The sequence below is a fragment of the Callionymus lyra genome, chromosome 9, assembly GCF_982586985.1.
Source record: "Callionymus lyra chromosome 9, fCalLyr1.hap1.1, whole genome shotgun sequence".
NCBI lineage: Eukaryota > Metazoa > Chordata > Actinopteri > Syngnathiformes > Callionymidae > Callionymus > Callionymus lyra.
Window position 1 is genome coordinate 8,829,086 of NC_141826.1, and position 27,059 is coordinate 8,856,144.

The 27,059-nt window shown below is 39.4% G+C and overlaps 1 protein-coding gene across 13 annotated transcripts in view; it reads right to left on the bottom strand.

Moving 5' to 3' along the window:
* Positions 1 to 27,059, bottom strand: part of tenm2a (teneurin transmembrane protein 2a) — a 215,016-nt gene that overhangs the window by 25,677 nt on the left and 162,280 nt on the right. For 9 of the 13 annotated variants that reach the window (XM_087798487.1, XM_087798488.1, XM_087798478.1 and 6 more), the window contains 10 exons: positions 20,619 to 20,735; positions 18,533 to 18,759; positions 17,333 to 17,528; positions 15,373 to 15,474; positions 14,727 to 14,921; positions 12,164 to 12,364; positions 10,139 to 10,324; positions 7,993 to 8,019; positions 1,763 to 1,909; positions 517 to 727 (listed from right to left, as the gene is read on the bottom strand). In XM_087798487.1, coding sequence (XP_087654613.1) covers positions 517 to 727; positions 1,763 to 1,909; positions 7,993 to 8,019; positions 10,139 to 10,324; positions 12,164 to 12,364; positions 14,727 to 14,921; positions 15,373 to 15,474; positions 17,333 to 17,528; positions 18,533 to 18,759; positions 20,619 to 20,735 — 1,609 coding nt within the window. The remainder of the gene's footprint in view (positions 1 to 516; positions 728 to 1,762; positions 1,910 to 7,992; positions 8,020 to 10,138; positions 10,325 to 12,163; positions 12,365 to 14,726; positions 14,922 to 15,372; positions 15,475 to 17,332; positions 17,529 to 18,532; positions 18,760 to 20,618; positions 20,736 to 27,059) is intronic. The other 4 variants (XM_087798479.1, XM_087798485.1, XM_087798481.1 and 1 more) reach the window with 3 other exon arrangements.

Here is a 27,059-nt window from a genome sequence, read left to right on the forward strand (position 1 = left end):
AAAAACCTCATTTATATGTTTGTTCCAGAAGAACAACTGATGAAAATACATAATTAAATCGTTATTTCAATGTAACACTTAAACACACTAAACAACAAAACTAAAAAGACACATTTATATTTGTATAAAGGACATTAGAAATTCTATATTATACACATATAGTTACACATGATGGCATAAAATACAAAAACAAATCTTGAGAATATTACAGAATAATTGCAAGTTATAATGGTGTTTCGATTAGTGGTCGAAAAAAATAGATCCTGACTAAAACTTAAAGTTTTAGTCATTTATTTATTCTAAATATTACATTTCATTATCAAATACTCATTGCATATAGTTTGAGATGTCAGAGGGACTGCGTGAGTAGAGTAAGACAAAAGGTTAAAAATAAATAAATAATCATTATCTATTTTATACATTCATGTCTTAAATACAAGTGGATTTTGTCTGATCTAATTTTCAGTATTAAAATGGAGTTCCAAGTTGGAATAATAAACGTTATGTCTGAACTACCTGGAGTTGAAGGGGTTCTCTCCAGGGATGACGTGGGTGCTGTCTCTGGCCACCAGCATCTTGACTCGGTCGTAGAAGGACCGGACGCGTGGGAGGGACAGGGGGTTGTGCTGGATGACCATCAGCGGGTCCCTGGACCCCCGACACAAGGGACTGTTCTGACAGGGGCTCTGGATGCAGCAGTCGGGGTCCATGCAGTCGGTGAGTCCGTCTGAGAGACAGAGAGAGAGTAGACGGCGACAGAATTAGTCGCTGGCTAAAGGTGACGGCTAATTAGTTTTGGCAATTAATTTGGGATTTTCTTTCTTATGTGAGTCATAATGTGTGACTTGAGGGGCAGTTATGAAACTGTAATAAACTTAGAATAATTAATTTCTTAGCAGGATTAATTAAGAAGAATTTAATTCCTTTTCTAACTAAGTAAAACATTTATTAGATTAGGTATGATTAGTTTACTTAAAGTTTACTATTTTATTACATCAAAGCATCAAGAAAGACATTTATTAACTACCTCTTTAGATTGTCAATTAATTAGTTAAAATCATACAAATATATACGTAAAATAGACAATACAATATATGGAAGTACACCAGGGCCATCAGAATAGCGAATGGTTGAATTTAATATTTCAATGAAAAACGTTTTAATTTTAATCAAAGAATCATTAAATTCGGTATTAAAATGTTTAATTTGTTTTGATTTATTTAAAAATAAATATGTTTTTACCCATTGAGTTTGATATCCTTATTTCAGTAATTCAATAATAAATGGATTACAAATAAATGAAAGTATAAACATTTGTGTAAAACGAATTAATTCATTTATAAAATATTCAATTTTTAAAATTAGATTATTCAAAAGGAAACTAATAATTTCTTATTCAAGAAAATTCAATGCTTCCAAAAAATATAATTTGAATATATTAAAAAAATCAAAATCAAAAACAAATCTAACCATGGAATATTCTCATTGCACTGTTATACCTCATAAAATATCACTCAATCTGATATCAGCCTATAAAAATATGATAAAAGAAAGTTCAGACAATTCATTATTTTTTTTAAATAATAATATGTTTTGTCTTTTATAATAGAGGAATATTTTGATTTCTTATTCAATAAAAAAATAAATTATAAACCCAAATGATTGATTGATCAGATGGTGTATAATAACCTTCTCACTTCTTGGACGTCTTTTTCATCTACTTGAATTTAGCCTTATATGTTTCTACGTCTCCTCAATTCACCTCCTTCGTTGTCCTTGTTGTCCGCACAGGAGGTCTCCATGGCAACGCTGCAGCCAGGTCCTCTCCAGCCCGTCTGACATTCGCAGTGCCAGCTCTGCTGTCCCATGGTGCACTGGCCGTTTCCATTACACAAGTTAGGACAACCATCTGGGTGGGGCGGACGGGAAGAGAAGGCGGGTGGGGGGGTTAATGACGGGAGTAGAACGGGGACGGGTTAATGGGTGGAGACCAGGCTGGGTGATGCTTTTTCGTTTGTTTTATCGTTACGGAATAAACACTCACACACTCCCACACGCACTAAATCGCCTAAATATAGACTAATGAGTTTCAGCCAACTCAATAAGCACATACACCGAGTATTGATCCGTCAATTGTGTTCGGCGGGGCAATTTTCACACGCACCTTCCCATCCAGACCGCTCCACTTTTGGGACGTGCTAATGTGTGTGCAGGCCGATATGGACATATCACTTGATTCACTTACTTGATAGAGCCACACCCCATCATCACTCTCTCTCTCTCTCACTCTCTCTCTCTCTCTCTCTCTGGCTTACTTATGATTCACTGTAGGTAATGGGATTCTGATGGCCTGAGAGTAATGCTCTCTCGTGAGAGAATACGATTATGTTCAATGGAGTGTGTGTGTACGTGCGAGTGTGTAGTTGTGTGTGGCAGTCTATGAACTAATAGAGCTTCACTCTATGCATAAAAAGCCTGATCAGAATCGGAAGCCCGGCAGACAATTACTAGCAACACGGATGACATCATCGTCGGGTGTAATGGCTGCAGGTATCCCTGGTTTGCATGGAAACGTGGAATATCATGACTCACATCTGGTGGAGATTGATGATATTCTGAGGAAATCCCTGATCTGAACACATGCACTGAGCACAACTGATTTGATTTGTTTCTTTTTAAGCAATTACAAGTTTTGAAGAATTGCGATCTAAAGGGAATTGAGATATAGCTCAGATGCTAGAGAGTTCAATCCCAGCGCCTGAAGATCCTGTCCCTGAGGTTAGCCCCGATTGCTCCAGAAGGGGAGCAGCCTCGCAACCTACTCCATTCATTATGGGAAAAGGGTGAATGGAAGAACGTTTTTGAAGTCTCTTTTGAGAAAAGCATCTTCTGAATTCATTAATGTAAATGTAGCAACTCTTTCACGTTCAGACTCAACTTTTAGTCAGACCCAACATTTGAAGGATAGCCAAAAATGTTTATTTTAAATAAAAACTAAATATAATAATAAATATATATTTTGAAATTCGACCACACTTATTTTTTAATTAAGTTTCAGACTCCAACTCAACTGGCCAGGGAGCCAACAGAGGTCAATTCTTGTGGAGACTGGTCCGCAGACTGGAGGGTTTTTAGCATTTTTTTCCGTTAATATTAAATCTAAATTTGATTTATATTGTGATGTTAGTTTATATGTATATTGTACAAGTTTTTGTTAATTTAACTGCAAATTTAAGGTATTTTGGTACATATTAATGTGTTCTTTTAATTAGGAAATATGTCCCATCTTAACTATAAAATCAAAGCTATATAAATAGCATTTACCTGCACTTTGCCTGCACTTTTAAAAACCAAGCTGTAGATGGTAGCATGTCACGGGCCGCAAATGGTTTGACACCCCTATTCTTTATTATTTATATGTATTTGAAGGTTTCTAATTGCCTCTAAGTTGTCATTTAAGTCTTTCAAATGAATAACTAATTTGTGTAATAAGACAATTTTGAATAGCCCAAACTTCATGAAATCAAACCGGGTATACATAACAGACCTGGATAGAATACAATCAACTCTTTATAACCAAAGGCTTGCTTTGTATTCAACACCTTGAAACTCTTTGAGATTATATTACTGCTTCACATCATACGAGGCAAATCTTCACTATATTATGCCATTCAATGTTGCCTCATTCATCTCCAGACCAGGTTCACTTAGTACAGCATGTGTTTCCGCACGAAAAGGGCAAAAAAACAAAGTCGTTGCTTTCTCCATTAGCACAAATAGCCCCAGTGATATCATCAGCAATAAATAAAAAAACATTAAATCCACCCAAACACGAGGTTTGCCTGATAAAGCAAACATCGCTTTGCTGTAATCCCTTCCATGACATCAACAACTCACACCTGCATCCGAGATATGACCTAACAGTTGGCAGCCGGCACGGAAGGACAAAATAACGGAGCAAGAGCGATTATGAAGATGAAGAGCTTCTCATTGAGTCCTGCTCGGTAGATTAATGAACATATTTTCACTCAAGTTGCACTATGGGGTTTTGCCCTCTAACAAATCGCTGCATCAATAAAATCATGCATTATGAAAATAAATAGTGCAATCTAAACTGTGGCAGCGGCTAAATTAACAGGCATTTTTTCCTGATTGGCATTTCATCATCTGCCCCAACCGGCACGCGATGTGCGAAAGTCAACAAAGGAGAAAAAACAATGAAAGCGATTTGTCTGACTGCGCGACAAGATGAGGGGGAAGGAGAGTGAAGCGTTTTATTTCGACAACCGGAATGAAATCAAATAGTTTTATCTTTAATTATGAACATTTTGGGCATCGAGGGACCATTCGTGATGTTGCATTAACACTCAGCCTGGGATGGATTGTCCCCTAATATTGAGCTCCGGGAACAAAGGCAGTTAACAGTGATTGCCTGTTAAATGGAGTCACCATTTGAAGCAGCAATACTTATGAGGCAGTCGGACAGGACGATCCATAGTGGGCATTGATCGACGGGGCCTGGACCTGCCAGAACCAGGCTCCTATCTCTTTAATGCCAGGCCCCAGTCGATACCCCTCATACTAACTTGTATAAAGTGGGATTTCAAAAACTATTAAGTCAATCCCTCCCTGCTAAAGTAGTCTCACTCTGATAAAATCCCTTTGAAAAGGAGGAGAAATTGCTTTTGGGTTACGGGTCAACACACGTCTGTATTGGCCCTATTCATGTGTGTGTGATGGGACACATGGTTGCTGAAACTACTGGCAACTTCTTTACTGATAAAATATTCACATACTTTATTTTTATGTAGTTTGACTTTAAGATTTTGCTGTTCACTCCCAGCAATATTTTTGAATTAACCAATTTATAATGTTAAAAATGTAAATATGAATCAAATCCAACTTTAGTGATAAGATGTTCGTCATTTGACCAGTCAGTTTGCAAAATAAGTACAAACATAAATAAATCAAATAATAATAATGGGACAAGGTACAGATGATTAAAATATATATATTTTTCTGGATTACAATCAGGATCCACCAATCCTTTGAGGAATTCCTTCTTTTCTGATTGCTCTTCTTTTATCTTGTACCTATTCCGAGTATTTTTTTTGTTTGTTACATTGAGCTCGTTGTTGTTAAGGATATTTTAAATGCTAAAATTTTTTTTGAATTACATAGCTTAACAAATTAAAATTAAAAAGCTGTTAAGAAAATAAGATTTTCTCTGTTTGCTAATTAACAAAGAATGGAAGTGATGTCTTGAACCTTCCTATTTTTTAAGGGAAGTTGAAAGATATGACAAGAAGTAAAGCAATTTGTTTGTTGTGGACTTTGAGCTACACAACGAATCATCATTTATTGATTGATACGATCAAATGAATTTGTCTATCTAAGCCATTTGTTGTATTCTGATCAAGGAAAACTACAATAAAGTAAGACCACCTGTAGTCAGCCCAGTCGACTTTGTGTGCATTATTACATGAAGAAATGAAATGAAAAAGAGAAAGCGACAGATAGAAAAGAAAAATACAGAAAGAGCAAGAACAAAGTGCAAAGAAAAGCGAGGACAATTGCACAAAAAAGTTCACTTCTTTCCCCAGCCTCCGAGGCGATAAAGGTCAGAGGCATAAATCCAAGTCTAGCGCTCTCAGATAGACCAGATAATACTGCACTTTCTCAGACACTCATCTACTCCTTTTATTGTTAATAACCTACTTTAGGAATAATATCGATTTCTCCATCCTGCATGTTCTCCACCCGTCTTCATCCGGCTCCATCTGGTGTTTTTCACTTCTGCACCCTCTTTAACCCCATGATTTACCTGCTCTGTCCCGGCCTGGCTCTTCATAAAACAATGAGAGCTATTCCATTAAGCGTAGAGGGTGAGAGGACACTCTCAACGGTGCCTCGGGGACCCGTACTGTCAGGCAATCTGTGCTGCTCTGTAAAACCAGACAGAGGTTGCGCTGCGGGGCGATCTGTTAAGTGTTGTAGCTGTGCATTGAGACACCAGACGAGTCCTCGACCTGCAGCCTTCTCTAATTGTGATAATGTCTTAAAGGGCCCACAGGATGCATTTTCCCTGTCATTTAAAAAGGTTATTCGATGTCTACAATGCATGCGATGCCAGTCGGGGGCAGGGATGATCAAATGCTCTTTCTTGTCACAAGTGTATAAGTGTCATCATATCAAACCCATACTTTTGTTCCAGAGGCATGACCTCTTTTTCCATCAGCAGCCTTAACTGAGGAAATATTATAAAGATATGTTTTAGACGGCGCTCAGTGGCATCATGGTTAGCGCTCCCACCTTACAGCAAGAAGGTTGCAGGTCAGAGTTCAGGCACTCCAGTTTCCTCGTACAGTACAAAAACATACTGTGGTAAACTGAACACTCTAAATACTCTGTAGGTGTGAGTGTGTGCAAGAGTGGATATTTTGTGTCCTGCCTCTTGCCTTAAGAAGCTGGGAAAGGCTTGATAACCCTCAGGACCTAGTTAAAGGAACAAGTGGTAGAAAATGAATGGATGAAAAATTTTGACAGTGGAACTGTAATCTTTCTATATAGTCTAAGAGAAGTATTTTGTAGATTTTCAAATTGACGGAGTGGTCCTTCACATTTTTAAACACCATTAGTGTACGGCGAGACCCAGCAAATGCTTCAAAAATATATAAAGACACATTCACGTTTAGAGTGGCCTTGAAACCCTCAGTTTTTAAGCTATTAATCTGGTCTTTTTCTTGTCACAATCCTGTATGTTTCCTGTCTTACTAGCTAGCTACAAGCTACTTGGTAAAAGCCCGGTTGAAACATCATTTTGAGGGTCATTTTGATGCTAAAACCTTTTACTTAGGATGTTAAGTAGTCTTTAAAAGTGAATAATAATGATCCATTTGAATTATTATAGGCTAGTTTTCATGTTGAAGAGTATGGTATTATGGCTCATCATGTGTATATCTATTGATCCAGGTTTAAGTGAATAGATGCTCTTGTGATACACATAAAATGACTTGAATCTAAAACTCTAAAACTCTCGATCTTAACTAGAAAAACGTATTCAAGCTTGTGACATCTGCAAATATGAGTCATCAAATACACATTTATTTGACTGATAACATACAATAAACAACTTTGCGAAAGTTCACATCTGCATATTTAAGATCTTAAACAAGGCCTGCTTAAATGTAGATGAACGTTGAAGGATATGATAGTCTTAGTTTCATCAAGAGTTTCATTTAAAGCAAACACGTTTTTGATTATATGGCTCATTTATTCTTATTTGGTAATTGTGTTTATCTTTGAGTGATTGCGCTCATTTGCTGGATTTTTCTTTGTCATATAAAGGATTGCAGTGATGAAAATACGCCGACTTTGGAATTAAAGCTTTACACTTCCCGAGCGACGCACACACACACACACAATGAGGCGAAAGACATTTACTAACCACTCTACCATGGCTGTGACTGGGTACCACGAATGCCCGAATGTAAACACACACACTCGCAGCGTCTTTGCATTTTTTCGACAGCACATTACGGCCTCGCATCACTGGCCTATGAAATTCTGCAATTACCTCCAAAGTTCTTTACGGCTTTCATCATTGCTCTGTGTGTGCGAGGCAGCTGTGTTTACGAGCGGAATACCTGAGTGTTTGTGTATTTCACAATGTAAATATGGAAAAGAACACGCCGCATGCATGCACACAGTCACAGCACAGCCCCCTTCAGATGAGAGATACCACACTTTGGCTCTATCCCCCACAACACATCTCAATGACATTTGACCCCTGCTGTAGTGCACTGATGTAAAATGTACTACATCGCAGAGGCATCATTGAAGCACCTCCCCGCTCCCCCCCCCAAAAAAAATCTACAAACAGACAGCATCACAGAGTCTACAAGTCAAGCGAGGCCAAAACCCACAAATACAGCAGCTAGCGTTCTACCACCACAGGCTAAGAATAGGAAACACCAGAGTCAGATACGGTACCTGCTTTGTCAACCATGCTCCCATGGTCTGCAGTGGGAGAAAACGTGCAAGAGGTAAGAGATGGGGTATTGTAATGAGTTCAATTGAATGCAAACATCATGCAGAGCTAAGAATGAACAGCAGGCAAACTGAGATAAGCTGACACATACACCATTTCTCAACACGCAGAGTGCAATGTTGCCGTACGCTTCCTGCTACAGAAGTCGGGATGAGAATTCTTTCCTTATGCCTGTGTTAGCACAATTGGAACAGACCTCTGAGAATATTGTAAAAGCTCCCAAGTGCATTTAGGGTCTAAGCTAGAAGAGAAGCAGGCGATTGTGGAGAAAGGAAGGAATGTGGAGTCAGTTATTAAAGGAGGAAGATCGCCCGTACCAAATTTTGCAGTAAAATATATTTTTTAAATTTTTTAGTAGTCAGTAGTAATGGTTTGATGAGGCTTCACAAAAAACACTGTATATAAAAGGCCACTGGATGGCACTCTCTGCTTTATAATATTTGGCTCACAACCTGGAATCATATTTAAAATCAAGGTGGAATTTTGCAGCCTTTAAAAATTAAGACACTGTATCATGATACGGTGTCTTTACTATAATGCTTTATCATGAGACCTCTTCAACCCATCACTAGTACTCAGTACCTGAGTCTCCAAAACTCTTAGATATGTGAAAAATCTTGTTAATAAAGACACCTGAAATAAATAAAAAATGTCTACACTTTACTGGGTTGATGAGGCCTCATTAAACTTTCGGTTTATTGACGATACTGTATCATGAAACAGTATCTTTATTTTGAAAGGCCACTAGATGACACTCTTAGTTTGGAAATATTTGACAGGTTTTCATTAGATTAGTCGATCAGAGTCAAATATAATAAAGCCGAGAGTGCCAGCTAGTGGCCATTCAAAATAAAAACCCTGTATCATGAAACAGAGTCTTCACTACACATCCCATCACAATTAGAGAGGTAAAGAAGTGCAATAGACATCACTTTGCTCTTGCAAACGTTAGGTTTGACAAGAGGTTTTCCTGCATTATTTGATATTGCCATATAGGACAGTGAAGAAAGGTGTTTAGAGAGTTTTTCAAAATAACTGAAAGACAACCTTAAATGTAAACGTTCCAATTTGTACTATGGCTTTTAAAATTCTACTTAGCTTGAACAGAAATCCTGGTTTAATTGCAAGTTAAAAAATAGTATGAAGGTAAAATGAAGACCTGGGTAAGAGTGAAATATAAATATTTCTTCTGAAAATACTAAACTAGTTTCACCCTCTCATCAAATGAAAGTTGTAGTTTTTAACGTTGGCTGACATCATAGGACATTTAGGGTGACGTCCGATGAATGACCCGGCGACCTTGGCATGAAACCGTGGATGTGTACCACCTCACGGATTGAGAAACGATGTCTTTCTCTATACTGCAACGTGCTTCTGCGTCAAGCTGATTCCTGACAACTCTTTCATCTGCCGCAGTCAAAGCTGCCCTACTTTCAGATGGAGGGGGGAAACGGGGATATCGTGAACGACTCCTTACTCGTGCATATAAATCTGTGTGTGTGTGTGTGTGTGTGTGAGGCAGATTGCGATCACGGTGCGCATGGTGACAGGGAAATGAGACTTTATGTCTGAAGGCAGTGTAGGTGAACCAAAGAAGTCTGGCACTCATCCATCCAAAGTGACAGTGATGTCAATATAAGGCAGTGATTGACAGACACAAAAAGATCACACTCTTTCACACATACATCCATACTTTCCGCACACACAGAAGCTACGGAATTCAAGATCATAGAGTTTTTACCTTTCCAACTTTTCTATTTCAAAGGCCAAAGAAACTACGACTCTTGGGGTCTGCAGTAGAGAGGCAACTTTAAAAATGACTAAACCTCGCGTCTTTGTAATCCTCCTACTCCCACCGCTAAGATGTTTGCTCCTTTCTTCTTTATTCGCCCACATAAGTGCCCCACTCTGGCTCCCTGTGGTCTTTCCTTTTGCTTTCACGTCTCTTCCCAAAATTACTTTAACAAAGTGAAAAGGAAGCTGTCAGTTTAATCTGAGTGAATGTTTGGTGTTTACTCCCTCATTTTAGCATGCAGCCGCACTCACACACACACAGACACACACACAGACACACACACTGGTTCTCACCAATGGTGCAGTGTTCTCCGTTCCAGCCCTGGTGACACTGGCATTTTCCGTCTTTGCAGGTTCCATGTTTGATGCACAGCGGGTTGCAGACACGCTGGTCACAACCGGCGCCAGTCCAGCCTTCTTCGCAGCGACAGGCGCCTCCCATGCACACCCCATGAGTCCCGCAGTCCACGGAACACACCTCTGCAAGAAGGGAAAAACATGGTGTAACAATTAAGTGCAATAAATTGAACCCTGTATATCCTGCGGGTAACACAGCATGACCATCAGATTTGAAGAAAGCTAATAATTGGACCCTCGAATTGTGTGTCTGCAACAGCTTTATCTTACACTGGAACAATAAAACAGTGAGTTTAATGGTATTTGCAAATTAGGTTAGTTGAGAGTCAACTTTTTTTTTTTATTGCATGTTTTTTTTTACTTTGACAAAAAACTTCTAAGCTAGAATGTGTTGAGGGTTATCAAGTCAGAATAGCCATCAGAAAGAATACTAACCTTTGTATGCTTTATTTATTCATTCTCTTCTGTGTTTTACCGAATGTGAACTTTGTTATCATCTGTAGGATAATCAATAACTTAAGATAGAGTATAAAAATGCGACTCAATCAGTTGTTACTTCGGACATTGATTCTGTATTAATCTTTCCTTGTACAAGTAAAATTGTTGTTACTTTAAACTAATTCTTATCCCTAATAACTGCCTATGAAAAATTGTATATTGTGAGTGTAGATAGTTCCACTATTTTTAATTCTGTTAGATTCTATAATTTGTGAGTTATCTATTTCATTATTCATTTAAACTCAAATATGCAGTGAAAGACAATTATTTGAAGGAATGTTTGTGCTATATTAATGTTGATTTATATTTAGATTAATGGGCATCCATGAAGACAGAAGCACATAAATCAAATTATGACTTTCAATTGATTTATGAGTAAATCATACTTATACATAATTTTAAAAATCATTTTGCCTTTCAATAAGTTATAAGAAGTATTAATTGTTGGCGATACACCCCATTAAAATCCCTTTATCTTGCAGTTCATGTTGTTTAAAAAAATAAATAAAAATGTATTAAAATAAATGTAAATGCTGTCCCATGTGTTGCAAACTGCAACCGATTATTCTCTTACATTTGAAATGTTTTTTCAATAGGACAACAGTTTGTGCTCCAATCTGCAGAATACTCGACTCATTAGATCTTATAACACTCATAAAACAGTACAAACCAGATCAGTGTCTCGGAGAGTGGCTTGGAAAGTTGTCACGTCTTAAAAAAACATTAATTCAGATTTCCTTCAGCCTCCTTCAATTAATTAATTCAATACAGGACTCTGGACTTGATGCAGTGTTATTTCCTGAGCCTCGCCTTCAGATCACATATGGTGAGATGTGACAATTGTGCTCACGCGCTCCCTGCCCCTGGTGCGCCGGGAATGTAAATGTACAGATGTTTTCGATACACACTCGCTGTGGGATCCCGCAGTGTTGGAACAACGTTGTCTTTATTAAAGTTAAGCATTGCATTCTCTTTCAACAAATGCAAGAGCAGTGTTCATAATCCGAAGATTGGAGGCCCTGCAGGCGGCGTGGAGGAAGCTGTCGCCTGTCCTACTGCGCCGGCTTAACAGCTTCTTTTTCATTTCTGTCGAGGTAATTCCAGGTTCATATAGACGCCGTGAATACACAAGTGTGATTCTGATCAAGCCGAATAAGCAACGTCCGGATCTATTATTTAAATCAGTTCCACCACCTGAGGTGTATTTTATTATTTTCTGTATTTTCTAAAAGAGCACTCAAGGTCTAGACGTGTGGTTGTTTTTTTCCGACTTTGAGATCTGTCAATTGGAGCCTTTGATTCATTAGCCACGAAACATTTACAAAACATTGACTTTTTACAGGTAATAATAAGATATTGTTTGGTATTTTTACAATAGTTTACTTTACTATTTTATTTATTTGATTGTTAATTTTAACTGAATGTTGTCAAATTGGACACTTTTAAGGTAACAGTTTTCCTCACCCATGGAGCAGTCAGGTCCCATCCAGTTGGGGTCACAGCTGCACAGCCCGGTGTCAGGGATGAAGGCACCATGGCCGTGGCACTGGTCCGGGCACTGGGCCCTGGGTAGCTCACAGTGAAGTCCACCCCATCCTGGTTTACAGTGGCACTCCCCGTTCACACAGACGCCATTGTTGGAACAAGTCGGGTCCAGACAGTCAACTGTTTCGGGAGAGAAGTTGTAAGGGTTTAACCGAATTAAAAGCATGTTTGCTCATGTAGCTAGTAAGCTTTTACAGTAAATTTAAGTATTCATTTGGCTTTGTGTAACGATAAATAAAAACATAGAATGCAACGTTAAAATGATTCAAATTCAAAAGCCACATAAAAGCAATCGTGTTAGTCAAGGACAAAAAGGTGAAGCCGACTGTCTGTCTGGAAAAGCTGACATTAACAACGACACATTTAAAAGAAAAAAAAATCTTTAAGAGGAAAAGAATCAGACATATTAGGAAACCAATTAGAGCCAATGATAATTAAAAAGCTCAGTCCATAATTGGAGCGTGACATCATCCTCCTCCTTTCTAAGAGCATCAGTGTAAGTTCCCGGTGTGTTTGTGCAGACGCCTGTGTGAGTATGCACGATCCACGCAGGAACAATGTGACAATGTCAGTCTGCCAGGTTGACAGGCAGCTCTGAGTCCGAGCAGTGAGCGAAAACCAATTTGACAAATTACCTCCTCATGGCGAGGCGCCCACCCTGCCTTCCTCTCGTCGCCGCCTGCTCTTCTCTTGTCCTCTATGTCTGACACCTCACCCCCCCCCTCTCTCTCCCGCCACATCCAGCCAGGCATGGTTGACCCGCATCCACCGCCACCCCCCCACACCATCACACACATTCATAAAAAGCGCACGTTCAGTGCTTCATCCCCTTCTTTTCTGTTTGCCTGGCAGAAATTGTGGATCACACTTATCGATTTTCATGTCACTGGCACTTCAGGTAAATTGTTTGAGGGACTCTGCTGTGATGAATATCAGATTTGAGAGTGAACGAAGGGGACGAGGGGAGGGAGTGGGCGAGGAAGTGAAAGGCAGGAGAAAATGCTGACCTTGTTCCCTGGACTTGTCTCGACTTCTCCTGTCCGTCACTCCTCTCCTTTCTTCTCTTTGTCTTTCTTCTCCCCTCCCTTCATCTTCACCCTTGGCTCACCGCTCTGTCTCTCTTTCCCATTCTAATTTTCTCTTCCTCACTTTCATACATATTCACCTCTGTCTGCCCCGACTCGCCTCTCCATCTTTCATCCCTCTCTTCTGCTCTTTTATCTCTCTGATGGCCAGGATGTGACGGGCTGACTCTTCCTAACAAGGATCAATAGAAGTGATTCCTCCGCCTTAATAAAAGCTCAGATATCTTTGGCCGGGGGATCATGCTTCATCTGTATATATAGAGGGAGCGCTCGCTCACGAGGAGATCATTAGCAGGGAATGAAGGCCATGCATTCCTTTAACCCTTTTATTTACGCTTGACATTTCTAAAGATCATAACTTCTCTAAGGTTTTTCCCATATATTCAATTCAAAAAAGCTCCAGATTTAGCTTGACCACCAAAAAATAGGCCAGATTCACCGCACAAGTGTCAAGAGATGGTGTGAAATGAAGAATCTATCTATTTATCTCTCATTTTTTTTTGTCCCTTTCTGTCCCCCACGGACATCAGAATATCAGCAATCACCTGCTGTAGTTCTAACACCTGCTTCCACACCAGTGTGCCAGATTTAAAAAAAATCCATGTTTGTAACTGGCTGTGTATCTTTCTCTAGTATTCTCTGTTTTCTTTGGAATTCTGTATTTTTGGTGCCCGAGTGTTTAAGGTGGTGTTTGTTCCATTTGCCAAGGTTTTGACGTCCGTTTCCTCTCTTTCATTTCTGTGATCTGGTGGACGTTTTCTTTTTTGGACATGAGATATAGAACCTTTTGTTATATTCGCAAGATATTGGACTCTTGATCTTGAACGAGATATTGGACCCTTGTTGATTGTGTTTTTGGACTGTTTGCATTTAATTGATTTGTGAAATAACTGCTCCTTTGTCATCTTAAGACTCTCACTCTTACTTGGGTTCCGCTTCATTTAGGTCGTAACAGTTAGTGTATGTTCAAAATTAGTCGATCCTGTTTCATCTGTTTCAAGTGTCACACCAGCTAAACAAACATTGTAGACTCAAATTGTCAGAGTTCATGTAACATGATGTCATACAAACTGAAAGAGAATTCAAGTTCTTTTAAAATATGTTGTTGTTTTTCATCTAGTTTTCAAATGTTCACATTTTTATCAAATGGAAAAATCCATCATATTTTTCCATTCAGTGAACAATCTGAAACAGGTGGGCTCTATATAAATGTAGCCCTGAAAGGGGTTATATAGACAAGCTGAACACATTTTTATAAAAGTATGTATTTCTTTTCAATTCTAATGCATTAACCTTGAGCACCCAAGCATTATAGGTTATTTCAGCAATTGATTCACTTTCAGGACATTTCATGTTTGAAAATCAACCATATAGATGTTTTTTTTTCATCCTCTTACCGTCGGCACAGCTCTGGCCCTTGTAGCCGATGGAGCAAACACAGTTGCCGTCGGTGCAGGTGCCATGCCCGCTGCAAAGTGGGTCAATACACTGTGTGAGAGGGACGTCGCACTCCGGTCCTTTCCAGCCGCTGTAACAGACGCAGGAGCCCTTGTCGTACTGGCCATTACCACTGCACAGCACGGGGCACGCCGCTGGAGAAACACAAGATGGAGACGAGATGAAACCATTTGCAAAAAAACAATTAGAGGAGGGCTTTTTAGCGATTCTCAAAGCAGCGAGACGATTCCTTGACTTCTTAACCCCCGCCTGCACTTCTGGGGGGCGATTGGAGTGGGTTGAGGGGGTTACGACGTGGGCCACGCCATGAAGAGTAATTACGGGCAGAGGTAACTAAACTATTCATCAAAGCTGTCCATCCCAGGTGAGCGGGCGACGTTAGCTCGGGGAGACGCCATTCATCATCAGTCATCTCGGCTCAACCTTAGGGCCACATGCCACCTCTCCGCTGATGATAACCCTCCCGCCGGCCTTCCCCCCCTTTCCCCACGTTCACGACTCATGGAGCACGAATGTACCCGCTCGCCTAATTAGACGCCAGAAAATCCTCCCGACAGAAGCATCCCATTCCGAGTGAGCTAATACCTTTGGAGCAGTCCATGCCATGGAATCCTGGGAAACAGTGGCACACACCCGAATTACACTCTCCGTTACCATGGCAATTGCGCGGGCACTCTTGCACTGAATCTGTGAGGCAAACAAAGTGTGACAGAGAGGAAGAGGGGGGGGGGGGTAGTCGTTGAAAAAAGAAACATCAAAGAATTTGAATAAATCATTGGCAACGTTTGGTCTTTTTTAGCTGTAGCTCAACTTAAAGCTAACACAGATGTAAACACATTTTGTGAATCCCAGCAATCCTCTACTTCTACACGCCTTACACCGAGTGGATGAATGTTTTGTGGATGTTCTTCCAGCAGAAGGCATCCATTACCCTCGCTCCTTGTGCACTTTGGTAGCCTTTCCATGTTACACATTCACCATCCATCCTCTCTCTTTTTTTCCCCCTTTTTTTTTTTTAGATCGGTTTTACCTCCATCCTGTTATTTTGGATGCTCACTCTCCACTCCAAGCCACCACGGTCATTAATACTTCATCTCTGTTTTTTTTATTTTTTTTTTATACGATGCAGTTTGGAAAATTCAGGCTGAATTCTTGTGAGTTTCTCTGGCTCTCTCACCATCTCCCCTCTCGCCCAGCGAAGAGAGGATTGGAAACTAATGATCACCTGACAAACTCTTCCATTAATCATATCCTAGGTTCTATACATGAACAATAACCTCTCTCCAAAAAAACATAGCCTCTTGTCCGCTCTTAACCCAAAGGCTCCCACTTGCATGCCCTCTTTCCACTCCAGGCCTCCTCCTTCACTCCAATCTACTCCTTTTTTTTGCTTCCCCCCTGTCATTATGTCTGCCCTGAAGCTTCCGTTCCACTTTCTCCCAAAGCTGAAAGCTCTGAAAGTGAAGGATTCTTGCCTCGATCTACTTGACCTACTGCATCCATGCCTCTTGTGCCGGCACTTCAAGGATGATTGAAACAATCAAATGCTGGACTCGGTTTGAAAAACACATGCAATGTACATGGAGTGTACACAATAGTTTTCCTGTCAAACTGTGAAAACTTTTCAAAAAGACAATCATTATTCCAATTCTAGTAGTTACAATAATGGTAGCACTCTATGTTGGAAGATATAAGGAGAACGTATACATTTCTTTAATAAAAGCACACTTTTCCGCACTACAATGATCATAAACTTTACGTTGACAATGTGCAGCTAAGACGTCTATGAACAATTCCAGACATTTTTTAAAGGATTAACACAAAATCTAACCATATTCATTGGATTACTGCACTGTTCATCGTAATACTGGATCAATATTTAAGTCGTGTATATTTTTCTTGTGAAATCATGAACATAAATAAGAGATTATTCTGTTAAATAAAGTAAAACACGACTTCTATTCATTAAAAGAAAAAAAAAGTTAATTCAAACTGCATTTTATGGTGCGCTAACTGCTTCAAAAGTACCATTTCCTCAATTTTTATACACGTTAGTTGGGACTGAAGTTCTAACATATATTCCATATAACCCTAGTATGCTTATGAAAGTAAACTTGAACTAAGTGTTACAGTGCAAAGCAATTCATCTTGACTTGCTGCTAACAAAGCTAAAATGCTAAGATAGCTAAACTTCAGTGTTAATTCGACTAATGTCAATGTAGCATGTTAGCTACAGGAAAAGTTTTGGTACTGGTTTCTTATTTTTTAATATTTTATTAAAAGTGTTGCAAAATTCTTTACAGATTTTGGTATACTATTTATAGTTATATTCTTAATGGAACGTATTAAGCGGAAGAATATATTTTTAAATTTCGTAATTTTGTTTGTATAACTCAGAGGCTAACAAATGGAGCTAACTCAACCTAACTAACTAACTAAGCTGTAAATACTGTATGTTGTGGGAAGAACAAGTTCATTTTTATGGCTGCTGTTAATATTACAAACACACTAGACCATTTATATCGTCTTTACATCTCAGACTCACCCATGACGTTGGTGCTGAAGGAGACAGTCTCCCTCTCGCGGCCGTCATTGTAGAAGGCGAGATGCCAGGCGCCGGCGTCCAGGTACTGAACGAACACGGCCTCGTTGAGAACCACAGTCTGGATGCTGCGCCTCTCCCGTGGAGACTCCACCACACTCCACTTCTCTTTCCCATCCAAGCGCTCCATGTAGTCATACTGCCAAAAATATAGAAAACCACGTTTTTTGAACAAATCTTCCTCTCAAGTGCTGCATTAGGTATCCGGCTATAATAAGAGAGCAAAGATTCAAGGGAGAATATAACGAAGAAAGTCGATATCCTGGGATTTCCCATGAAACTGCTACAATTTCTCAAATCAAATCTGCAGTTGAAAATGAGATTACATTAACTCCAAATGAAAGAGTTATTGTTACGACTCTGTCCCGTCGAGATTTAACATTTTACTCTCGTAAAAAACACCTTATTTTATTATTAATAGATTTGCCATTTCACAAAACCTTTAGAGTTTGGTCCATTTCTGGAGCTCAGGAAGACATAAAATTGAGTCAAAATTGATTTGAAAAGGAATAAAAGTTTTTTGTCACTTCTACCAAGGACAAGGACAATTGCCCATTACTAAAAAAAACTTAAAAAATCAAATCGAACAGTATATAAAAACACATCACTCTTTGCACTTGTACTTTTTATTTGCACTTTGTGCTTGTTATTGCTTTTATGAAACTTACTGTACCTTCTGTCGTCTCCTCTGAACTGGAAATCGAATTTCCCGAGGGAGATCTCCAGAGGGATTATTAAATTCTATCTAATGTAATCTAATGCAATCTAATGTAATCTAATGTAATCTAATGTAATCTAATCTAAGGCAGGGGTTAAAACTTTTAGGGGCCAAAAATATTTTAACAATATATGTCGCAGGCTTAACAAATGTGTATATTTATCAAATTGTTGTCATGTTGTCATTTTCAAAAGACACTTTGGCTATTACAAATACATTGTTTCATTAAGTGCCATAGACAGGAGCCAAGGTATTTTACTTACTCTTACACACTTTTAGCACTTTTTGCTAGTAGCTAAAAGTGTTGTGATTCGGAAGTGCAATTTATCACCATGTAACACTATTATTTTTGTTCAGATTTAAAGCTCAGAATATAAATTCCCCCTGTTTCAAACACAATCCATCTTCTACGTGACTGTGGTCACCTGTGCATGCGAGGGCGGCAGACCCTTCCGGATGTAGACTCCGAACAGGGCATCCTTGCCCAAGGATATGTTGAACTTGAGGAACTGGGCTTGGCCGAGGTGAAGAAGAGTTCTCCAAAACACTCCCGGCGGGACCTCCTGGTTCACCCTTCTCCCGACCTCGATGCTTCCGGTGTCTATGCTGCTGTTCCGGGCGGCCGACGTACCTGGCGCGAGGGGAAAAGAAACTGCATAATCTGTGATTATGGGCATTGATCGCCGGAGTCAATAGTTAATCATCACAGCTTCTGGGAAATAATAAAGCTAATCAAATCCACGGCCATCGTGCTGCAGAGGACAAGCATCATTTGCTCTGTAAATGATGCGGACACAGTTTTTACATTGGAATGGATGGACGTACATGCAATATACAGCACGACACCTATGGACCGGATCAAAGCCTGTAAGACGGTGTTACCGGGGGTTAAAAAAGAAAGATGGATGTTAGAGATGCAGGACGGCGCATCTCTACTCGGGACCGAGTTGAAGACGCGCCGCATCCTGCAATCGGGTCAGTCATCTAACAGCAGCGTGTTGCAGCCCAGACAGGAAAATATGTTTGTGTGTGTGTGTGTTGAATAGTGAGGAAAAACTGGAGTAACAAAAGAGAAGAACAGCAGCAGCATCTGGCCTCGGCGGCTGGGGAAAACAACACAACAGTCCTCTCATTAATACAAAATACAGACAGCAGCCCACACATACCTATCGTACATGCTGAGTGCGGTACACAGAGATGGAGCGAATGAATGAAGAATAGATCGAAAAAACAGCAAGGGGGCCTTAAAAGAGAGATAGGATGGAGGGAGGAACACAGTCGTTCTTTTTACTGCTCTGTTGACTGAGATGAAACCTTACTCTGACATAACTCACGACGCGGTTAAACAGCACATACAGACAGCGGCGCTCGTACGGCGCCATGAATTATGAAAATGTTTTAGTTAGACTCAAAGCAAAAAAATCTGTTTCTGATACGACGCACAGCGGTAAAAGCAGCTGAAAGTTGTACAGGAAGGACAGCGTGAGATTTACAGTTCTTTTTCCCCTTTTGCAGCCATTCAGGAAAAAAAAACACAAACAAAGCAGCACATCCTGTAAGAAAAAGAAGCTGTGGAAGCAACATTCAGTCAATTGACGGAGGACACGTTAGTTTTCAGAGAAACGGTATTATCCAGAAAGGAACTGAGACATATGTTGTCATTATATTCAGATATAGGTTGATTTATTTTAGTGATTCGTTCGTATACTGTATTTTATAAAGTCATGTTATTCCATTTTGGATATTTTCTGAACCACCAGGAGTTTAAGAAGAAACAGCTAGATTCTTAAAAGGACTTTAGAACACCTCCAGTTATCATCATACCTCAAATAAACTTTGACATTAGACAGAAAAACATGTAGATCGCATAAAACTTGGTAGGCACTTACGGTTCATCAGGGGCCACAGCAAAAAAAGGAAGGAAAATGATAAAACCAAGTAATATAAAAAGCTATATATGCTAAATGTTATTATTTATTTTAAATTTAAGTATTTATTTTATATTTATTTGACTTGAACTTAATTTTCTTTTATATTCACCTAAATGATTTATAGGGACATTTAACACTCAAAAAATAAGTTAAAAAACTTAACAAAAAACTTAGAGTCATATTAAGAGACTATTAATGAATAATATAAATAATATATACATATATAATCGTTGTTTTACTCATGACCTCATGAGGGTCACACATGAAACATGTCTGCTTTTAAAAATAATCTCTAAAAAATAACTACTGGTATACAAGATTTAATTTAAAAGTGCTAATATATTGTAAGCTCATGAATAAGCTAACCGCTAATGCAAACCTAGCTCAAGTGCTAATATGTTGCTCATTTGAAGTGTAGATACTATATTTTGGTAGCTAATTCAATTACAGTAAAATTATAGATCTGGAAAAAAGGTAAAACTAAATATGCTGTGTATCCGCAGATTGACTTTGTGTTTGGGTATTTCAAGGGTTTCTAAATCAAAAACAGGGATACAAAGGATCAGGCTGCAGTTCCTACCTCTTCCTCCTGAAGGCAGCGTGGCCACGTCACTGTTGACAGGCAAGCCGGCTCCGTTGTTTAACACCAGGCCTTCAGATGGCTTCAGCTGCCATGTCAGACCCAGCAGGTTGATGGCTGCACACAGAAAGGAGAGAAGGAGTGTTGACAGGAGAGCTTGTGGCGACGTATGACTCAAACAGAGGTTTGTGTCTGTGGGTCTGGATTAAAAAAGAAAAAAAAAAAAGAAACGCCACCTGAAAGCCTATCAAGTACGAGACATACACATGTCGAAAACCCTCAATGCCTCAACTGTCGCTGAAACACAAGAACTAGGTCATTAAGCTTTCATTACCAGTTCATCAAATCAATCACGGAGCAAGTGAACAAAGCGACAGCTTGAAAGTAAATGCACGACTTCCAAACAGACAAATTGTGGGTCTGATCATCGCTTTATCATACGTCGACCTGACAACAGCCTTTGCTTTGATCTGAACGTCTTTACAGGATCTAAACAGCAGCAAGATGGTCTGTAGCACTTCTATCGTGGACCTTTGCTGACGCACGAGCTGTTTTTGTTCTCAACATTCTGGCTCTCTATGCTACCTGTCTCACTTCCCTAATTAGCTGGCAACAACAGAAAATATCTTTTGCTGAAGGAGAAAAAAATAGTCTTCAGCAAATACGCACAGCCATGAATGGGAGTAGTTTCTCAAAAGGTGTCTTTGGGATGGTTGAAGGTACAATCGCCTTTGGAAAGACACACAGTTTGATCCATTTATGTCTATTTTTGCAGAACTATCATTTTTATCATAACCATTTTCAACTGTCCACACATCTGGTCTTACTACTGTCCTATAAAGCTTTTCAAAAGCTGTTCTCTTCTAACCCCTGACAATTGCCTCTGCCAATTCCACCCCGTCTGCACTCTCTTCTTCACCTTCCTTCTTTGTTTACTTGTGGCATCCATCGAATAAAGATGCAAACATAACTTTAAACCCTTCCTAAATGAATTCCACGCTGTCTGCACTCTCTTCTTCACCTTTCTTCTTTGTATACTCGTGGCATCCATCGAATAAAGATGCAAACATAACTTTAAACCCTTCCTAAATGAATTCCACCAGGTCTGCACTCTCTTCTTCACCTTTCTTCTTTGTTTACTCGTGGCATCCATCGAATAAAGATGCAAACATAACTTTAAACCCTTCCTAAATGAATTCCACGCTGTCTGCACTCTCTTCTTCACCTTTCTTCTTTGTATACTCGTGGCATCCATCGAATAAAGATGCAAACATAACTTTAAACCCTTCCTAAATGAATTCCACCCGGTCTGCACTCTCTTCTTCTTCTCTTTATACTTTTAAACCCTTCCAAAAGAGGAGTTTTTTTTTTTTTACAATTCCAACCCGTCTGCACTCGCTTCTTCACATTTATTCTTTTAAACCTTTCCAAAAGAGGATTTTTTTTTTTTTAAACAATTCCACCCCGTCTGCACTCGCTTCTTGAATCCCTTCCAAGTGATTTGGTGTATTTTTTACTCACAACTTGAAGTGATATATTTTATACATTTTATTTATCAGCTATCTGTCCATGTAATTTGCTGTTTTTTTGGTTATTATTTTGCAAATCGTTTTTTTCTTTCAGATGTTTTCAGATTAGAAAGTAGTTATAATAATAATAATAATTTTAAACTGGATAATTCAGGTTTTAGAACATTATTTCAGCAGTCAAAACTCCACTTTTTCAATTATTATTTCTTGAATCCCCTTTCCTAAACTACCAGAACATATGAGCCACGCTGTCTGGATCGCATTGATCGCTCTTGAACATCCATTCCGGCTGAGGGATTAAAAAGACTTGCTCTTAAGAAAAGCGACCCTGCATTCCTCTTGTAGTGTATCAGCAAATAAGATGATAAGAATAGTTTCTAGCTGGTGACACAACAGCATAAAAACACCTGCCCCCTCATCTTGGGAATCAATTTTTCCTCTTGTCAAATCCCATCTCCAGTTGTCCAAACTTAACATACACACTGGGATGGGTGTTAAAATTGGACACTAAAAATATCGGTTATTGCTTCAGGATTTGCTAGCGGGGCACACTCATTCTCACCCTCCGATGTCTCATCTCTTCTTTGTGTTATTGTTTTCTGCCGTTTTTATGCGTCTCCCCTCCCAGTCAAAGGAAAGCGCTGACACCTCGGCTATCTCTCCTCCTCTTCTCGGTCAGCTCTTTTTTTTATTTTTCATGGGGGTCCAGTAGAGAAAAGAGGCGAGCTCTAGTGAAAGAGCAGCAGAGACACTTCTATCCCTCCCTCCCCTGGCTTCTCCTCCGACATCACCCCCTCTTTGCCCTCCCCCTCTCATCCCGATGACCTTCATTTGTCTACTTCTTTTCTCCTTAACTCCTCTTTTTCTTCTTATCTCAGCCTGTCCTTTTCCTTGCAGATAACGCTGGCATGCATCCATGCACACATGCAGACACGCGCACATGGGAAGATGCTATCGCGGGGCAGAAGTCGATAGTGCGATTATATATTGTATCAGATGAAGACAGAAACAATTGTTGGACTTTTGTGCAGCAACAATCCAATGTCAATCTGGGTAATCTTCTGAAACATATTCGAGAGTCTGGAGTAGACCCGGCTATTGTGCTGTTGGGGGAAATCCAACACATTTTAATTAAGATTTAAATTAATATATATGTTCAAGGGATTGTGTGTGTGTATAATGGTTTAATCATGTTTATTTATTTTTATTTCTGGACGTATTTGCCTCCAGGTTACTTGGGAAAAAATGTAATCTTATGATGGAATACTTTCTTCTTTTTTTTTGCATCAATATCTGAATGTTTTGTTTTCATTTTCAGAACATGAAACTGAAACAGCCTTTCAAGAACTCCCAGTAACGCAGGTGAGCCCTCAGGCGAACTTGATAATAAACTTTGGGATTTGCACTTAATATTATGTTTAATAAACATTTTTGATTTTGACAGTTTTCCGTGTGTCTCGATGAGTGCGTGTGAGAGAGAGAGAGACACTTGACTCTTTCTGATTTAAGGGCTTGTGGAAAAAACGATCCATAGGTGGCACTGTTACTCCTCTCTGACAAGCCGCTGCTGTGTTTCATCAACAGGTTTGGACGGGGATTTAAGGGTTTAAAAGAGGAAAAATAAATTAATTAAAAATTGCTTTCTTTTCTCTTTTTTTTTCTTTTGATTTTAACAACTTTGGAGGTATTTTTTTTAACTGGGAAACAAATCAAAAATCAATGTTTTAAAGGAGCTGTCATCCCTCTTTTTAAAAAATAATAATTGTGGTAATTGCTATTTTCAAGTTGTATTGAAAAGATTTATTAAATGCCACGCCAATTAATCGGTCTGAGTGCCAGTCTGCTCACAGTTTCAGCTTCCCACCCATGTCTATTCTGCAGCACTACTATACATACATGCGTTCAAAAGATCACAGAGAAGCAGGTTGAACAAGCAAACGAGGGAGATTAAAAATAGATCGTTTGTTTCATAATTTTTTTTTTCTTTTTCATGTTATCTTGATGAATAATTCAGAGAGGCAAAGTGCCCGCTACTATCATCTTCAGAAGACAGTATCTGAGGTGGCAGAACACATGATCCAGTGACAAAAAAGAATGGACGGATGGCTGGAGGGACACCTGAGATGAAACGTATGAGGTGGTCGATCACTTGGAGAAAAAAAAAAAGGGGGGCAGCGGTCGTGAGCTCACCGAGCGCACACCAAACATCGGCAGAAAAGAGAGAATACGGGAGGACAGAAGGAACAGAGAGAATATTAAAGAACATATAAAATCCCCCGAGGATGAAAGAAACAGGCAGGGAGATGATGTTGCAGGGAAGCAAAGGGGGAGAGAAAAGATGAATATCGCTCCTGTTGGATGAAAAGAGAGAGGGAGAGGAAGATGGCAAGCGTAGAGGAAAGATTTAAGGGATGAGTGGTCCTGTATTCATTGACTAGTTGAGAAAGAAAGATGGTCATGATTCATGCTCTGACAGTAAGTGGTGCACAACATGGCCAATCAGACAGAAATACAATGCTGACTTTGTGTGCGTAGAAATATTTATTCATCCCAGGTTTAAAGGGTGCAAATGGATTTCTCGAAGCAACTGCGCCGTTAGGTGTCACTAAATGTAGTGAATCGTCACGCCCCGCAATCGACACGGTCGACTGGGGCACATTTAGAGTTGATTAATCAAAATAATATAGGATTAAAATAAATATTGGTTGTAAACGCCTATGGGTGCCAGCCTTGTTATTGTTTGCATTACATCTGCTGGCGTTTTTGTGTGAAATTCAATACGTTTGATGAGCGTAACTGTATATCGAATGAGTGCAAGCATCGCCGTCCCTGCAGCTCATTTTAATTATCGACATCGTACGACCATGTAGTTTTGATCGGTCACACATCTAAACCCACCGTGGCAGCAAAGTGGTCCCAAACTCTTTTAATTCCACCCCCCATGGCTGTCGAAATGCCTGCAATATCCCCTAAAATGTTACTTATTCATTTTTTACAGGATTTGTAACTTGTCAAAAGGTTTTGTTTTTCTATTTATAAAGGGTTGACAACTTCATCCCAGCTGACTAAAAAGTTAAAAAAATAACCTTATATACTCTTTAATGATTTTTTTTTCACAGGGTAAATGCTCACACCCTTGAATACTCTTTCAATATGTGATTTATTTTAACTCAAACTTGTTGCCCAAATCCTGTTTGTAAGCTAGGACTTCTGAGGGGGGCCCCTGGAGCCACATTGGGAACCACTGCCCCAGTGTTTCAATATATTGTTACGCTATCCACCAGGTTCTTCTTATGAAACACTATATCCTTTCAATTATATTGCATTTGCATCCCACTTATAACACCATTATTACAGAAACTGGTGCTTGGACTTGTGCCTGACCTAGAATGGAACCTGGTGTTCCACTCGAAAACCTCCTTTTCTCGTGCCATCAATTCTATTTAGACGCCGAAGACTTATGCTTACCATTTTCCTCCGTCAAACTCACCAAACCCCACATTAAAACCTTATCCAACCTCTGACGCCTTTTGTTACAGAGAGTGGCTAATGCCTGTCCTGAACTAAAAAAAATAGTCATTTATAGGAAACCAGTCAATTACAAACCACTTTTATTATGGTGACCAAAGACAATAACATGAAACAGAGCAGAAACTCTACAGGAATTCCCTATGAGATACTAAACAGAAAAGAATTTGGGGGGACGCAACTTTGTGGTAGACTCACTCAACAATATTGATTCTTCATCATCCATTCTCTCATCCAACATGTCCTCCGATGGCTTTATGAGTCTTTCTCATCTCGTGCTTTCGCCTGAACTCGACCTAATCTAGTTAATCTCCCATTAAACTGCTGCCCACGACTCTTTCTAATTGTACCGAAGACACATGATGCCCTTTAGTGTGTTTTCACACGTAATCACTTGCAATGCTACAGAAATTACACCGAGACTTTGACGTACGAGCTGCTGACTCGCACTCGCTCACACACTCGTGAGCGCCGTCTCCCCTGGCCATCTTGATGAATGTGCATAAACTGTTCTAATTCACCACTAAATTAACAACTTTGACCCCAATTAGGGCCGTAATTGTAGTCGAGAACAACCCACAATGGTTGCGGTGCTTGCTAATTGGTTGAAGGAGTCTCTTCCCTGACGTCGTAGCGTAACTATTACTCACATTCCAGAGATGGATGCACCGACTGACAGTCTGTCGGATAACGGGGACCATTTAAATCGAGAGACAAGGAGTCGATGGAGAATGGGTTTGATAACCGTGTGTTTGAGATGTATGATTATGACCTAAAGTGAAGTCATATTAATCAGCGTCAGTAGTATTTAATCATAACCCATGTGCTTAGTATTGGTAGAAGTTAATGGTGTGACGGTAAGCTACACTTTTTCAATAGGTAACAGGGCAGTGGTACCTATAGGTTAATTTATAGTAGTCCAAACTAACTTTTTTTTACGTACTTTTAACATTAGCAGTAGATCTGATGTGACAATACACATATGCCCAATTGTCTTGTTCAAATAAGAGTTATTTTTTTACCATTAAAGATGGTTATCATGTGAATATTAGTAGCAAAAGGACATATAAATATTCATATACCAAGAGGCAGCATCCAGTTTCAAAAAGTGAAGCCAATATGGAATTCCTACCACTGACCACTGTAAATGAAAAAGCTGCTTCATGAGTCTTCATGCAACTTTATCGTCCCATCACTTAATAACGTCGGCACAAAGCACTGAGAATAAGTTTGTTCACTTTGAGAAAATGCAATTCAAGAATAAGTGTGAAGTAATTTTAATAATAAGGCATAGTTGCAAAACGTGTTAGGTCTAAATGTTCTCTCCTTAACAGCTACGTGTCTAAGAAAAAGTCGCAAAGGAAGCGTGGAGATCTTCTTGTTC